General features: G+C 46.6%; 1 protein-coding gene across 1 annotated transcript in view; it reads left to right on the forward strand.

The window, feature by feature from the left end:
• Positions 1 to 5,545: 5,545 nt before the first annotated feature.
• Positions 5,546 to 15,612, forward strand: part of LOC129528228 (B melanoma antigen 3-like) — a 50,727-nt gene continuing 40,660 nt past the window's right edge. The window contains exons 1-2 of the mRNA XM_055368040.1: positions 5,546 to 5,560; positions 7,030 to 7,130. Of these exons, the coding sequence (XP_055224015.1) occupies positions 5,546 to 5,560; positions 7,030 to 7,130 (116 nt within the window). The remainder of the gene's footprint in view (positions 5,561 to 7,029; positions 7,131 to 15,612) is intronic.

Raw genomic sequence — 15,612 nt, forward strand, 5'->3', positions numbered from 1 at the left:
GAGATATTCCTAGGAATATCATTATATATGAAAAACACTGAAAAAAGACACTGCGGTGTTTGAGAAAATAATGGCCATAGAAAGAGATTTCATGGGCCTTCCAGCTTATGAAAAAATCAACTGAAATTGCTCGACATTAGGTTAGAACATTAAAAAGGAAAAATAAGCCATTATAGAAGGAGAGAATTGGAATAGGGGACAAGAATGACCCATTTCCCAGTCTCTTCCTAGAACAGGGCTGGGGAAAAGTCTGTGGTCATCACATTCACCATTGCACAAACACATATTCTTTCTATATGTCAGCAAGGAGCAAGGGCTACCAAGACAAGGCAAGGAAAAGGAATAGAGAATATTGCTGGGTGCTTTTCTGTAGGGTGATCAGGAAAGGCCTCACTGAAAAAGAGACATTAGAGCAGAGCAAGTGAGAGAGAGAGAGTCATAGAGAGATCTGTGGGAAGAGCATTCCACGTGAGGGCAACAGACACTGCAAAGGCCCTGAGGCAGGGAGTGCTTGGCATGTCTGAGGAGCCAGAAAAAGGCCAGTGGGGCTGAAATGGAATAAGTGAGGAGTAATAGGGGCAGAACACATATGGCCTTAGAGATCATGGCTCTAGGTGTTTTGTTTTATTTTCCAATTTTTAAAATTGTGTTAAAATACACATAACATAAGCGTCTGGGATCCCACAGGACGCTGGCCCCAAACGGGCCAATTTGTCCTGTCTCTGTGGGATTTCTTGGTTCTAGAAGATCAGATTTGGTCTGGGTCAACCAAATCTGTCTGTACCCCAACCTCCACTGTCTGCTCTTACCTCCCTAGGTGCTGGCTCAGGTACTGGGCAAACTTTACCAGGAATATATACATTGTGTGGAATTTCTTAGCTTCCATTTCAATAAAGTTGAAACTTGGGGGAAATGATTTGCCAAGGGTTACAACTTGGGGAAAATGATGATAGTTTGCTTTACAAATTGTTCTAGTTAACCAATAAAAGTATGGCATGCGTACCCAGGTACAGTGGAATTCGAGGTAAACAGCAGAACAGATGCATGCTCAGGTACATTTGAGTTGGAGATAAAACAGCAAAACAGATGCGTGCTCAGGTACACTTGAATTCGAGGTGAACAGCAGTATGCGTGCGTGCCCAGCTACACTTGAATTCGAGATAAACAGCAGAAAAGATGCGTGCCCAGGTACACTTGAATTTGAGATAAACAGCAGTATGGATGCATGCTCAGGTACACTTGAATTCAAGGTGAACGGCAGCACGATGTGTGCCCAGCTACACTTGAGTTTGAGGTAAACATCAGCACGATGCATGCCCAGATACACTTGAATTCGAGATAAACAGCAGAACAGATGTGTGCTCAGCTACACTTGAATTCAAGGTAAACAGCAGAACAGATGCGTGCTCAGGTACACTTGACTTCAAGGTGAACAGCAGCACGAGGCATGCCCAGATAACACTTGAATTCAAGATAAACAGGAGAACAGATGTGTGCTCAGCTACACTTGAATTCGAGGTGAACAGCAGTATGCATGCATGCCCAGATACACTTGAATTCAAAGTAAACAGCAGCCCAGGTACACTTGAATTCAAGGTAAACAGCTGTATGCATGTGTGCCCAGCTACACTTGAATTTGAGATCAACAGCAATATTGAATTTTCTACCAAAAATGCATACGCTCTGTCTCCGAATAAATGTGCAAGAAATGAAAGTTCTACATGCCCAACAACTCTTTGCTTCCATTTCCTTACGGTCATGAAGCCACACCTGCCTGGAGCTACTAATCTATTTCCTGAGCATCAGAACCCTCTTGCTCATTTGGGGAATCCATCTCCCTGCAGTTGACCTGTGGACCTCCAGCATCCCTGGGCAGCCTGAGGACCCTAAACCCTGTAGTTCAGTTTATGACACGCAGGCTTGGAGGAATTTCCCTCCATAAGGCTGCTGTGAACTCCCACGCCAGGAGAAATTAAAATTTGTAATACAGCGGAGATCCCTGAATGAGCTTTTCTCCCTGATACATGTCAGCGAACTCAGTGTGTCTTTGGAAATCCGGAAACCTCCTTTTCTCAGTTCAGGCTGCCTGCATCATGCTGGTTTGCTTCCTGCAACAAAACAGATCATCCAGACATCTCTCTGTTTTCCTTCGAATATTCCCCACGCTACCACGCCATTCGTGGGCAGGACCTCAGTGCCTGAGGTCAGAATAGAGACACCTCTGACATCCCATGGCTGTACCTGCAAATAACCCTTCCTCGGCAGTCGCTGAAGCCACACCTCTACACAGCTGTCTGTTGTCTTACAGTGGCATAAGCATAAAAGAGATTTTTTTTGACATGTATTATAGCACCTGCTGGCTTTGTTTCCCTCCCTTATACCATAATATTGCTTGTTGATTTGTATCAATGGATTTGCATCTTCTGCTCACCACACACACACACACACACACACACACACACACACATCCACCCCACTCCCCCCACTAGTGACTAGGTACACTTGAATTCGAAGTAAATAGCACACACAAGAGATATGTCCAGCACGTGATTCTCACAGGCCTGATTTCACAGCGGTGCTGGAGGCAAACCTCGCAGCCTCCAGCCTGTGCAGACGGCATCATGACAAATTGTATAAATATGTGCAAATTGTCCAAATGATGTCATGTGTGCCCCAGCCTGCTCTCCAAGCGGGCAGAACGCTTCAGCGGAAGGTCAGGGCAGGCCTTGCTCTGAATTCAATTGAGGTAATTGCATTCAATTTGCTTAAATGTATCACAGAGAAAAGCCCTGTCTGTTGATCTCAATCGTATTAAGAAGTTTATTTTCCGCCGGGGCCGGACTCCACGGCCTCACGGAGAGGAAGCCTTCTCTCGGTTATGTCCTTCTTTCTCCTGCTTGATTCCAGGTCCTGGGGGCAGCCCTGGGAATGCCAGGGAGGGCCCCCCGCCCTCGCCACAAGAAATACCTTATGGCTCTCTCCCTAGCCACCTGCAGGTCTCAGAATGGCCGCAAATAAGCATGAGGATTTCTGTGCTTAGGGAATGGTTTGCCAACTCTTTGCAGGTGTGGTTTGACGACGCCAGTGAGTGAACAAAGCCTGAGGTTTCACCCCAAAAGATCGTTCTGTGGTTTGCCTACCATGATTCAACAGCCCAGGATCTGCTCGGCACAGACAACCTGAAGTGTAAAGAGGCTCCTGAGAGCCGGGTCCCACCTTGGCCCCAGACACCCCCCCTGCACCAACCCAGTGAGCCCCCAAAAGTCATCTCTACCAGAGGTTCTCCTCATTTCTGAGAAGAGGGAAGCAGGGCCCATGCGTTTTGAGGTTGCCTCTGGCTCCAACCCGGTGTCAAGCAATGCCAGCCTCATGAGGGTGAGAGTCCTCTGAATGGCCCACGCTCTCTTGTGACAATGCCACTTGTCTGTGAAGGAGAAGGCCAAGCTGACTGGCACGCTGAGTGACCCAAGGATGGAGGGGGTCCCCGGGGTGGGTACCGCACCTCCCTCTTTGCAGACAAGGAGGGGGCGGCTCTGAGACCCACAGGGATGTACCTGAAATCATATCAATTATTTTTTCTGACCGGAGTGGAAGAGTATTAAAAAATCAGTAACAGGAGGAGTTTTTTTCCCGACCGTCTTTGGCTCCCTCTCTCGCCACCCTTTTTCTTCCTCCATCTACCCCAAAACATTTTCCCCACCATTTTTTCCCCACTGCCTTTTTGCAAAGCCTTCTATACTTTACCGCTCACTTCCGTTTTCCCCACCCATCTACCCCAAAACTTTTCCCCACCGTCTTTTCTCCCTCTCCCTGGCCACACTTTTTCCCCCTCCCGCTCTCATCACCCTCTTTTGCTCCTTCATCTCCCCAAAAACATTTCCCTCATCTTTTCCCAAAGCCTTCTCCCCACTCCTGCTGCTCGCCACCCTCTCTTTCCCCTTCCGTCTACCCAAAAACTGTTTCCCTATCACCTTTTTTCCCTTCCTCGTTGCCACCCTTTCCCTTCTCCATCTACCCAAAAACATTTTCCCGCCGTCTTTTTGCAAAGCCTCTTCTCTACTCCTGCTCACCACGCTCTTTTAACCCATCTACCTCCCCAATTTTTCCCTGCCATCTTTTCACAAAGCCTTCTCCGCTTCCCGCTCACCCTCTTCTTCCTCTATCCTGCTTGCCACCCTCTTTTTGCCCTCCATCTTCCCCAAAGTATTTTCCCCATCGCCTTTTTCCCAGTCCTCTTTCCCCACTTCCTCTGGCCACACTTTCTATTCTCCTCCCGCTTGCCACCCTCTTTTCCCCCTCCATCTACCCAAACACTTTTTACCCACTGTCTTTTCTTTCTACACTTTCTTTTCTGCCTATCGTCTTTTCGCAAAACCTTTTCTCTTTCCCGCTCGCCACCCTCTTTACCCTTCTCCCACTGGCCACCCTCTTTCCCCCCTCCATCTACCCAAAAGCTTCTCTCCTCACTGTCTTTTCGCAAAACCTTCTCTCCCTCCTGCTCGCCACTCTCTCTTCCCCCTCCCTCTCTGCACCCTTTTCTCCTCCCACTTGTCACCCTTTTCCCCCCTCCATCTACTCAAAATCTTTTTACCCACAGTCTTCTTTCCCTTTCTTCTCTCCCCACCATATTTTTGCAAACCTTCTCTCCTTCCTGCTCATTCCCGTTCCCCCCTCACAACCCTCTCTTACCCCCTTCCATCTACCCAAAAACTTTTTCCCCACCATCTTTCTGTGAAACCTTCTCTCCCTCCTGTTCATCACCCTGTTTTTCCCCCTCCATCTACCCCCCAATTTTTTTTTCCCAACATCTTTTCCTCACCCTCTTTATGCAATGCCTTCTCCGGCTCGCCATCCTTTTTTCCTTTTGGCACTAACCACCCTCTTTACTCTTCCATCTATCCCCAAACTATTTTCCCCTTCCTACCTTTCCAGCCACACTACAGTGTCTGTCGCCACCAACTGCAAGGAGGCCAGCCACGGTGCAGCAGGCTACAGCCTCCAGTCTGTCCTGGTCCTCTAAGCCGGGCTCGGAGCAGCTCGGTGAGCAGACACAGAAGAACCTGGAATAGCCTGACTCTTCTTCAGCACCATTTATGTACTGAAGTTATGCATATGCGGTTCATGGACTACACGTTCCAGCATTGGATAAGAGAAAGCCCGGAGGCCTACTCTGATTGGACTTTGTTATCATGTTCTGATTGGATGAAAGAAAGTCTTAGGACAACCAATCAGAGTATGAAAATAAAGTCCAATCAGAGAAGGCCTAGAGATTTTCTCTCACCCAATCAGAACATGTAGTCCAGAAACCATGCGTGTAACTCCATGTGCATGCTGAGGAGGCCTCACGCCAGTTTAGGGTCTCCGGTATCTCCCACTGAGCTGCTCTGTTCCCTGCTTAGAGGACCAGGAGAAGGGGGAGCTGGAGGTTGAAGCCTGTAACATCGTGGCTCATCTTGCTCTGGATGGTGGTGGCAACAGAGATGGCAGCACGGCTGGAGTGTTAGGAGGGCGGCCTTAGCAGTAGGAGTGGGGCTGGAGCAGTAAGATGGCGGCCGGAGCGGTAGGAGTGCGGCCTGAGCAGTAGGAGGGTGGCTGGCAGCTGGAGCTGCTCTTGACTGGCTAGAGGTCTAGGAGAAGGTGGGGACCGTGCCCAACGCTGGCGGCTGGAGCCTTGGCCACCGTGGCTCGCCTGGCTGTGGTTGGTGGTGGCGACGGAGACTGCATCTCTGTTAGAGTAGTAGAAAGGTGACAGGGTAGGTGCGCTCTCTGCGGCCGCACTGCCCGCTTGCGGGGTGGTGGGGGAGCGGGTTTGGTGTACTTTTGGAGCTGCACTGCCTGCCGCGGGGGGCTGGTGGGTGGCACTATCAGGTGTTGAATTGCTGGCAGTGGGGCAGGTTTGCTGCGCTATCAGAGTCTACACTGCCTAAGGTGGCGGGGGGTTGGAGGCAGGTTGTGTGTGCCATCGTGCACTGCCAGCGGCGGGTGGTGGGGTGTTAGGGGCATTATTAGCTGCTACACTGGCCGATGCAGGGGGCGGGTTGGGTGAGCTATCGTGAGCTACAATGTCAGCAACAAAGCCAACTGGCAGGCAGTCGTGGGTGCTTTAGGGGAGCTGTGAAATGTTGCATTGTCCATGGGGAAAAGGGGAAGGTGGGGTCGGGGGGTTAGTTGGGTGCACTACCCCGGGCGTTCACTGCCCGCGACAGGAGCAGACTGGGGGCGCTATCTGGGGCTATACTGCTTGTGGTCCGGGTGGGGGGCGGGTTTAATGGGGTGCTATTTGGTGCTGCAACACCCGTGGCAGGGATGGGTTGTGGACACTATCGAGTGTTACACTGCCAGGAGCAGAGGGGTCGTTTGGGGGCGCTATCAGGGTTACACTGCCTGCAGCAGTCTCTGGGTGTGTTGTGGGCACAATCCGGGGGCTAAGCTTGTGGTGCAGGGGGCAGGTTAGGGGCGCTATGGGGGGAAGCTGCACTGCTGCTTCCAGCGGCAGGTTGTGGAGGTGGCCACGACCGTGGTGGCCTCTGAGGAAGGGGCCCTTCTCCTCTTCCCGGACTCAAGGCTCTAGAGGGTGAACAACTTCTGCTCGTTTTGGAGAGCGGAGGGTGCACAGAGTTTTTGCGGCAATCCTCTGACCACCGCAGGGCCCTCACACCCACCATGGTTACCCGGCCCTTGCCCTCTTGCTCTGTGTTGTGGGGACCATCTGGGAGCCCCAGGCATGGAGTAGTGGGCACCACGGGGGCTCAGGTTCCTGTGGGTGGAGGAGTCAGGAATGGGAACTGGTACTTGGGTGGGGAGGACTGCCTGGGTCTGAGTTTCTGCTGTTCTTGCTCCCCAAGGAGCCGCGGACACTGTGGTGTCTCCAGTCCCCACCCCAGGTCAGGAGGCCAGCTTGGTCTAGGAGGAGAGGCTGGACTTTGGAGGGTGGGTGTGAGTGCCTTCGCTGAAACTGGCCCCAGCCACCCAGTGGGCAGCATGACAGGGTGAGGCTCTAACACTGCCACTTTCTGCACCCTATTGTAGGTTTTTCTGGCATTGTCTGCCCAGCTGCTCCAAGCCAGGCTGATGAAGGAGGAGTCCTCTGTGGTGAGCTGGAGGTTGGGACCTGAAGATGGCACAGCTCTGTGATTCATCTCCTGTGGTTGTGGCGGCCACGGTGATGGGGACGGCAGCTCAAAAGGAGCGGTAGGAGGGTACCCGTGGAGGCCAAGTGGTAGGAGCCTTGGAGGGTGGGCAGGTGCATGGAGGGTGACAGCAGCGCTGATTCCTTTGGCGTCGGTGCTAATGGTGGCAGCAGCAGCAAGTCTAGGGGCCAGGAAGGAGAAGTAGGAGAGCTTTGGGGCCCGGCCCGGCCTGGGGTGGGTAAGAAGCTGCTGGTTCTGTACTGCAGGCCTCAGTGACAGTGGTGGAGGTGCAGCCAGGGCAAGGAGGAGTCCTCCCCCTTCTCCTGTGGTCTCTGGTCTCTGGACGGTGCCGTCCTTCTGCTGGCATCTGAGCCAGGTGTGAGTGGCAGCATTGTTTCATTCTTAACAGAATTTAGGGGCTTACTATTTGTGTATCTTTTTGTTTTTGGTTGTGATAACCCTTAAGGGACAAAAGGCTTCCTTGGCTGGGTTTTGGTGTCATGGGATCCCCCCAAGTAAGACACAGGGTGCTTTCCTGGCAAGCTGTGTGTTGGAGGGAGTTCACCAAGTGGAAGAAAGGGAACCTCTCAGGAAGGTGGCTGCTGTGGCAGGTCCCCTGCCTCTGGGCACTCTTTGGGACACCTAGTTTCCCCTGTAGAAGAGGGGAGGCTTAGACTGGTGTCACTTGTATCATCAAAGAGGCATCCTGGCTGGGCCAGTTGATTTGACCTTCCCACTTCTTCAGCCCACCTGGCCATGGTGTCACCTGGGTAAAGTGGAACCTCAGGCCACAGGGGCAGAGGCTTCTCCGGCAGACTGATTGCTATAGCAGATTCTGTTCTGCCTGCTGCTCAGGAGGGCTTCTATGGCCACCGATCACTGCAATCTCCACCTCCTGAGATCAAGCGGTTCTCCTGTCTTAGCCTCCCAAGTAGCTGGGATTACAGGTGCGCTACCATGACCGGCTAATTTTTTGTTGTTGTTGTTTGTCTTTTTTTGAGATGAGTCTCGCTCAAGATGAGTCTCGCTCTGTTGCCCAGGCTGGAGTGCAGTGGCGTGATCTCGGCTCACTGCAAACTCCACCTCCTGGGTTCACGCCATTCTCCTGCCTCAGCCTCCCTCCCGAGTAGCTGGGACTACAGGCGCCTGCCACCATGCCCGGCTAATTTTTTGTATTTTTAATAGAGATGGGGTTTCACCGTGTTAGCTAAGATGGTCTTGATCTCCTGACCTCATGATCTGCCCACCTCAGCCTCCCAAAGTGCTGGGATTACAGGTGCGAGCCACCGTGCCTGGCCTATGCCTGACTAATTTTTGTATTTTTAGTAGAATACTAAAAATACAGGGTTTCACCGTGTTTGCCGGGCTGGTCTTGAACTCCTGACCTCAAGTGATCTCCTCTGCCTTGGCCTCCCAGAATGCTTTGATTACAGGCATGAGCCACCATGCCCAGCTCTGATCTCTTATTTTTATTAAAGTTTTGAAATGCCACTCCCTAAAAAGGCTGCATCAATTTGTAATGTCATTAGCAATGTGTGATAGGTCTAGTTTTATCAAACCTTTGTCAAGTATAATATACTAAAGTCTTTATCTTAACAACTGAAAAAAAGTACTTTAGTTCTAAGTTTTTGCTTACTTGATTAGTAGGACTAACGAATATTTTACATTTCTTTTTCTTTTTTCTTTGAGACCTGAGTCTTACACTGTTGCCCAGGTTGGAGTGCCGTGGTGTGATCTTGGCTTACTGCAACCTTTGTGTCCCAGGTTCAAGCAATTCTCCTGCCTCAGCCTCCCAAGTAGCTGGGATTACAGGCACCCACCACCACGCCCAGCTAATTATTTGTATTTTTAGTAGAAATGGGGTTTCACTATGTTGCCCAGGCTAGTCTCGAGCACCTGATCTCATGATCCACCTGCCTTGGCCTCCCAAAGTGTTGGGATTACAGGCATGAGCCACCGCGTCAGCCTTTTTTTGAATTTTATTATTTGTGTTTCTTGTGAATTGTCCAGTCGTGTTTTGTCCATAGTTTATTAGGGTGGGGGCATTCTAACTGTTTCATATTATTAATTTAAGCTTGTTGTATGATATACTTTAAGACATTTGCTCTAAGAATTTCACCTCATTTCATTGTATAGGTAATTATCTTTTGTGTAGTGAAAAGTCCCATTATTTCTTTTAGTTCCTTTAAGATTTTATTCAATTATTTATAGAAGTAGTAAGATAAATATTTGTAGATTAGGTAAACAAAGCATTAGAATTTTTGACTTTTAGAAAGTAAAAAACATTTGATTTAATGTCTATTTTTGTTCATTCCCATTTCTTATCTAATTAATAGAACACAGTACTGGGAGGAGGAACAAAAATTTAATCATGATATTGCTGTTTTTCATAATAATCTAGGACTAGTAATAAGTCCTCTCTTTCATCAAGAAAATATTGAAGGCCGGATGCCATCACCTGTAATCCCAGCACTTCAGGAGGCTGAGGCAGGCTGATAGCTTGAGCTTAGGATTTCAAAATCAGTCTGGGCAAAATCATGAGATCCCGTCTCTACAAAAAAATAAAAAATAAAAAATTAGCTGCATGTGGTATGCACCTGTTGCCCCATCTGCTCGGGAGACTGAGGAGGGAGGATCACTTGAGCCTAGGAGATTGAGGCTGTAGTGAGCTGTGATCATGCTACTGCACTCTAGCCTGGTGGCAGAGCAAGACCCTGTCTCAAAAAGAAAAAAAAAAAGAAAGAAAGTATTGAGAAGTTAACTTATTTCATTACCTTAATGAAAAATAGTTAAGGCCGGGTGCAGTGGGTCACGCCTGCAATCCCAGCACTTTGGGATGCTGAGGTGGGTGGATCACCTGAGGTCTAGAGTTTGAGATCAGCCTGACCAACATGGCGAAACCTCTTCTCTACTAAAAATACAAAAATGAGCTAGGCATTTTTCTGTTAAGTTGACCATCCTTTTTAAATGATTTGTAAATAATTTTTGCATGCTAAGAAAATAAGTATTTGTTATATAATTCTAGATTCTAAATATTTTGAAGCTGTAAATGAGGTTTTAAACTCTGAGATCAGTTTTCTAATTTTGAAATAAAGTGAATCTCCATTGAAATTTACAAGTAGGGTCTGGTGATTGCAGAGTCCAATGCATAATTTATAGTTTTTCCTATTCTGGGTGCAGTTGTCATTTTAACCTGAATGCCAGGTAGTTATCTTTATAAAACTATCATTTGTGAGTTATAGAGGTATCATTGGGGTGGTGGAAAAAAAACACCCTGTGCCTCTATATGTGCAGTTTTGCCAGAGGCAATTTTTATTTTTATTTATTTATTTATTTATTTATTTATTTATTTATTTATTTATTTATTTATTGAGATAGGATCTCACTCTGTTACCCACGCTGGAGTGCAGTGATGCAATCATGGCTCCTTGCAGCCTCAACCTTCCTGGCTCAAGTGATCCTCCCTCTACTCAGCCTCCACAGTAGCTGGGACTACAAGTGCATACCACCATACCTGGCTAATGTTTAAATTTTTAGTAGAGACAAGATATCACTATGTTGCCCTTTCTTCCTTCACCAAAAAAATCTGATAAACTGGCTTATTATATAACAAGGAATTCTCATTTTATTCTATTTATATTGTATTATTATTCTTTAATTTCAGTGATGCGAAGCAGTGTTTTTTGGAGGTTTTGAGCGTGAGCTTTCTCATCAGACACTGAAGAGTTTTTGAGCCTTAACTCCATTACTTAATTAGCTGTGTGACCCAGACCACTTCATTGTACAGCTCTGTTCTTGTGCCGGGGAGGGCATTCACACAAAATACAATGAAATTGTGCTTCCTGGTGGTTCTGATATGGCTTTAGGCAAGTTCATTAAACACTGCGCTTTCAATAAGATAATGCATGTGGAATGCTGAGTACAGTGCCTTTAAGGCACTTAACGGGATATGAGAACAGTTCCATAGCCCTTCATTTTTACTTTTGATTAAGAGTTGTATACTAATAACTAACTGGGTGAGTTATAAATGGGGAAGTAGGGTCACTGTGAAGTGGCTATGAAATAGCATAGAGGATATATTTAAAAAGCTGTATTTTTACTACATATTTTCAAACTACATATTTCATTTTAGTTTGGAGAACTTTACTGAAGAATAAAGAAGTAGTAGTATGTGAGTTTGGATCATTTCTATGGTTAGGTGGTGGCTGCACTAAGGCCTTTCCAATTCTTAGTCCCGTGAGAGGTAGATAGGTTTGTGGGGGGTAGGGGAGAACAGATAAATGAGATACATTTATATTTTTTTGCATGGTAACTTATAAGGAATTGCCAAGAGAGGGAATTCATTGGAGGCAAAGAAAAATATAAAACATAGTGTATATAGGGCTTTGTAGCATCCGTGGTTTCAGGCATTTATGGGAGCCAGGCAGGGGTGGGGTATGGGGTTGAAATGTATTTCCTATGGATAAGCACAGGACTACTTTATATCACTTAATCCAAGACCCTCTTACTGGTGAGGAATCCAGCATTTAAATTTATGTATGTATATGATAAAGCTAGAATTTTTCCAGATCTGAGACTCAAAGCTCTTTGTATTTTCGTTTATACTCCAGCTCTTTTGAGGAGCTTTAAAGTCTATTTACAAAGACAGGAAAAACAAGAACGGACATAGTGGCTCACGCCTGTAATCCCAGCACTTTGGGAGGCTGAGGCCGAGACCAGCCTGGTGAATATAGTGAAACCCCATTATCTACTAAAAATACAAAAATTAGCCTGGTGTGGTGGTGTGTGCCTGTAATCCCAGCTACTCAGGAGGCTGAGGTAGGAGAATTGCTTGAACCTGGGAGGCAGAGGTTGCAGTGAGCTGTGCCACTGCACTCCAGCCTGTGTGCCAGAGACTCTGTGTCAAAAAAAAAAAAAAAAAAAAGGCCGGGCACGCGGTGGCTCATGTCTGTAATCTCATTGCTTTGGGAGGCCAAGGCAGGCAGATTACCTAAGGTCAGGAGTTCGAGACCAGCCTGTTCAACATGGCAAAACCCTGTCTCTACTAAAAATACAAAAATTAGCTAGGCGTGGTGGCAGGCACCATAATCTCAGCTACTCGGGAGGCTGAGGCGGGAGAATGGCTTGCACCCGGGAGGCGGAGGTTGCAGTGAGCTGAGATGGCACCCGTCAGCGCACTTCAGCCTGGGTGACAGAGTGAGACTCTGTCTCAAAAACAAAAAGCAAACAAAAAACAAACAACAACAAAAATCCTAGGAAAAACATACATGCAACAGAATGTTAAAGACGAGATTCTAAGGCTTTTTTTTTTTTTTTTTGGAGACAATCTCACTCTGTCGCCCAGGCTGGAGTGCAGTGGTGCGATCTTGGCTCACTGCAGCCTCCGCCTCCCTGGTTAAAGCAATTCTCTGCCTCAGCCTCCCAAGTAGCTGGGATTACAGGCGCCTGCCACCAATCCCGGCTAATTTTTGTAGTTTTAGTAGAGGTGGGGTTTCACCATCTTAGCCAGGCTGGTCTTGAACTCCTGACCTCGTGATCCATTTGCCTTGGCCTCCCAAAGTGCTGGGATTACAGGCATGAGCCACTGCTCCTGGCAGAGATTCTAAGTTTTTTGAGAATAGTGACTGTGTTTCTTGGGTCACGGCTCTATCTTATACATCTGGCACAGTGTGTGTGTGTAGCAGGTGTTTAATATTTGTTAAACACAAGTGGTCCTTAATATCAAACAGCATGGGATTTAAGACACGAACTTGGGTTTGAGTCTCAGCACTTTCACTTCTTAGTTGTATGACCTTGGCCATTTAATCCCTTTGATCTTGAATTTCCTTATCCGAAAAATAGGGGACATACTAATTAACATCTATCGTGATGGGTTGTAATGAGAATTAAATGATAATGTGTACAAAATACCTAACTTGATTGGATTTGTGGTACGCAGTAGCTATAATGACCATTTTAACCCCAATATGAGAAGGATTCACTCATCACACTGTTGTATACTTCGTAGCTATTACTTCTTTAATCCCCAAGGACTTGTTTAAAAAAGTGTTCTTCAGTTTCTACTTCCCAGTTCCCTTGTGGAACTGGTAAAAATTTAAAATATCTTAACATAATATTTTATTTCAAATGATAAACAGTAAGGTAAAATGTAGTTTTTCTTGGACAACATATGGTAGAATGATGTCTGGAATATTTAGTTATGTCATTTAATACTTTTTTCCTTACCAGTTTTTAAAAAAATTATTTTATTTTAGGTTCGGGGGTACACATGCCGGTTCGTTACATGGCTAGATTATGTAATGCTGAGGTTTGGCCTGCTAGCGCAGCCATCATCCAAAGTGACCCTAGTACCCAATAAGTAGTTTTCAACCTGTGTACCTCCTCTTCTACCTTCTCTTTTGGAATCTCTGGTCTGTTACTTCCATCTTTATGTTCACGTGTACTCATTGTTTAGCTCCCACTTAGAAATGAGACCATGTGGTATTTGATTTTCTGGTTCTGAGTTACTTCTTTTAGGATAAAGGATGAAAAAGAATGTAGCCTCCAGCTCCATCCATGTTGCTGCGAAGGACATGATTCCATTCTTTTTTATGGCTGTATATTTTTACCTTTTTTGCGAGGGGGAGAGGATTTAAATATGGACCAGCATAATGAAGAAAATATCTGTAATCCCACTATTCACATAACCCCTGCTAGTTTAAAAAAAGTTCGTGTAGGCTGAGCATGGTGGCTCACACCTGTAATCCCAGCACTTTGGGAGTCCAAGGCTGGAGGATCACTTGAGCTTAAGAGTTCAAGACCAGCCTGAGTAACATAGAGAAACCTCATGTCTACAAAAAATAAAAATGAGCCAGGTATGGTGGTGCATGCCTGTAGTCCCAGCTACTTGGGAGGATTGCTTGAGGCCAAGAGTTCGAGGCTGCAGTAAGCTGTGATTGTGCCACTGCACTCCACCAGGTGTTTAAAAAAAAAGTAAATAATTAGAAAATTTAAATAGTGTAAACTAGAGGCCTCTCCTATTAGTTTGCTAGAGCTACCATAACAAAATACCACAAACTGAGTGACATAAGTGACACTATTTTTTTTTTTTTTTGAGACGCAGTCTCACTCTGTCGCCAGGCTGCACGATCTCGGCTCACTGCAGCCTCGGCCTCCCAGGTTCAAGTGATTCTCCTACCTCGGCCTCCCGAGTAGCTGGCACTTCCAGCCTCCAGAATTGAGAAATTTAATTTCTTTTAATTTCAAAAAATTAAGAGTGACACTCGGCCGGGCGCAGTGGCTCATGCCTATAATCCCAGCACTTTGGGAGGCTAAGGCGGGCAGATCACGAGGCCAGGAGATTTAGACTATCCTGGCTAACACGGTGAAACCCCGTCTTTACTAAAAATACAAAAAGTTGGTGGGGCGTGGTGGCTCATGCCTGCAATCCCAGCACTTTGGGAGTCCGAGGTAGGCGGATAACCTGAGGTTGGGAGTTTGAGACCAGTATGACCAACACGGAGAAACCCCGTCTCTACTAAAAATACAAAATTAGCTGTGCATGGTGGTGCATGCCTGCAATCCCAGCTACTTGGGAGGCTGAGGCAGGAGAATCGCTTGAACCCGGGAGGCAGAGATTGCACTAACCCAGATCACGCCATTGCACTCCAGCCTGAGCAACAGGAGCAAAACTCCATCTCAGGGAAAAAAAAAAAAGTCGAAGTAGTCCCAAAAACATAAAATTTGAGCCTCAAATAAGAACTGTTTTAAAATTTTAATATATTGTGTTTTTTCGCCATATAATCCCAGGTATTCTTCAGGTTAGAACTCAGTTTCACAAAAAAGGGTGTGCTTGAAAAACTTATCAAAATCTCCTGATTAGATACTTTTTTCGTTTGTTTCTGTTTTTTTGAGACAGAGTCTCGCTCTGTTGCCCAGGCTGGAGTGCGGTGGCACAATCTTGGCTTACTGCAACCTCAGCCTCCCGGGTTCAAGCGATTCTCTTGTCTCAGCCTCCCGAGTAGCTGGGACTACTGGCACACACCACCATGCCTGCCTAATTTTTGTATTTTTAGTAGAGACAGAGTTTCACCATGTCGACCAGGCTGGTCTTGAACTCCTGACCTCAGGTGATCCACCCACCTTGGCCTTCCAAAGTGTTGGGATTACAGGCGTGATCCACCACGCCTGGCCAGAACATACTTATTTAGCAGGTGTGGATATGTGTATTTACACAGACTTACTTGTAAATAGATGTATAAATGTATACCCATAATGAATGAAATTGATGAAATTATATCTATTTATATATTCATTATAAGGGGTTACATTTTTTCCCCCAGCCTAGAAAGCTTCACTACATAACATGATTATGTGGGAATTTGAGAGTTGGATCGCTTTGCATTACTGTAAATGATAGAGCTTTATTTTAAAGTACTTTTTATTCTAAAGGTATATGTGCTTTTCATAAATTCAAATTCTAACAAAAGGTATACATCACAAG

The sequence above is a fragment of the Gorilla gorilla genome, chromosome 17, assembly GCF_029281585.2.
Source record: "Gorilla gorilla gorilla isolate KB3781 chromosome 17, NHGRI_mGorGor1-v2.1_pri, whole genome shotgun sequence".
NCBI classification, from domain to species: Eukaryota; Metazoa; Chordata; class Mammalia; order Primates; family Hominidae; genus Gorilla; species Gorilla gorilla.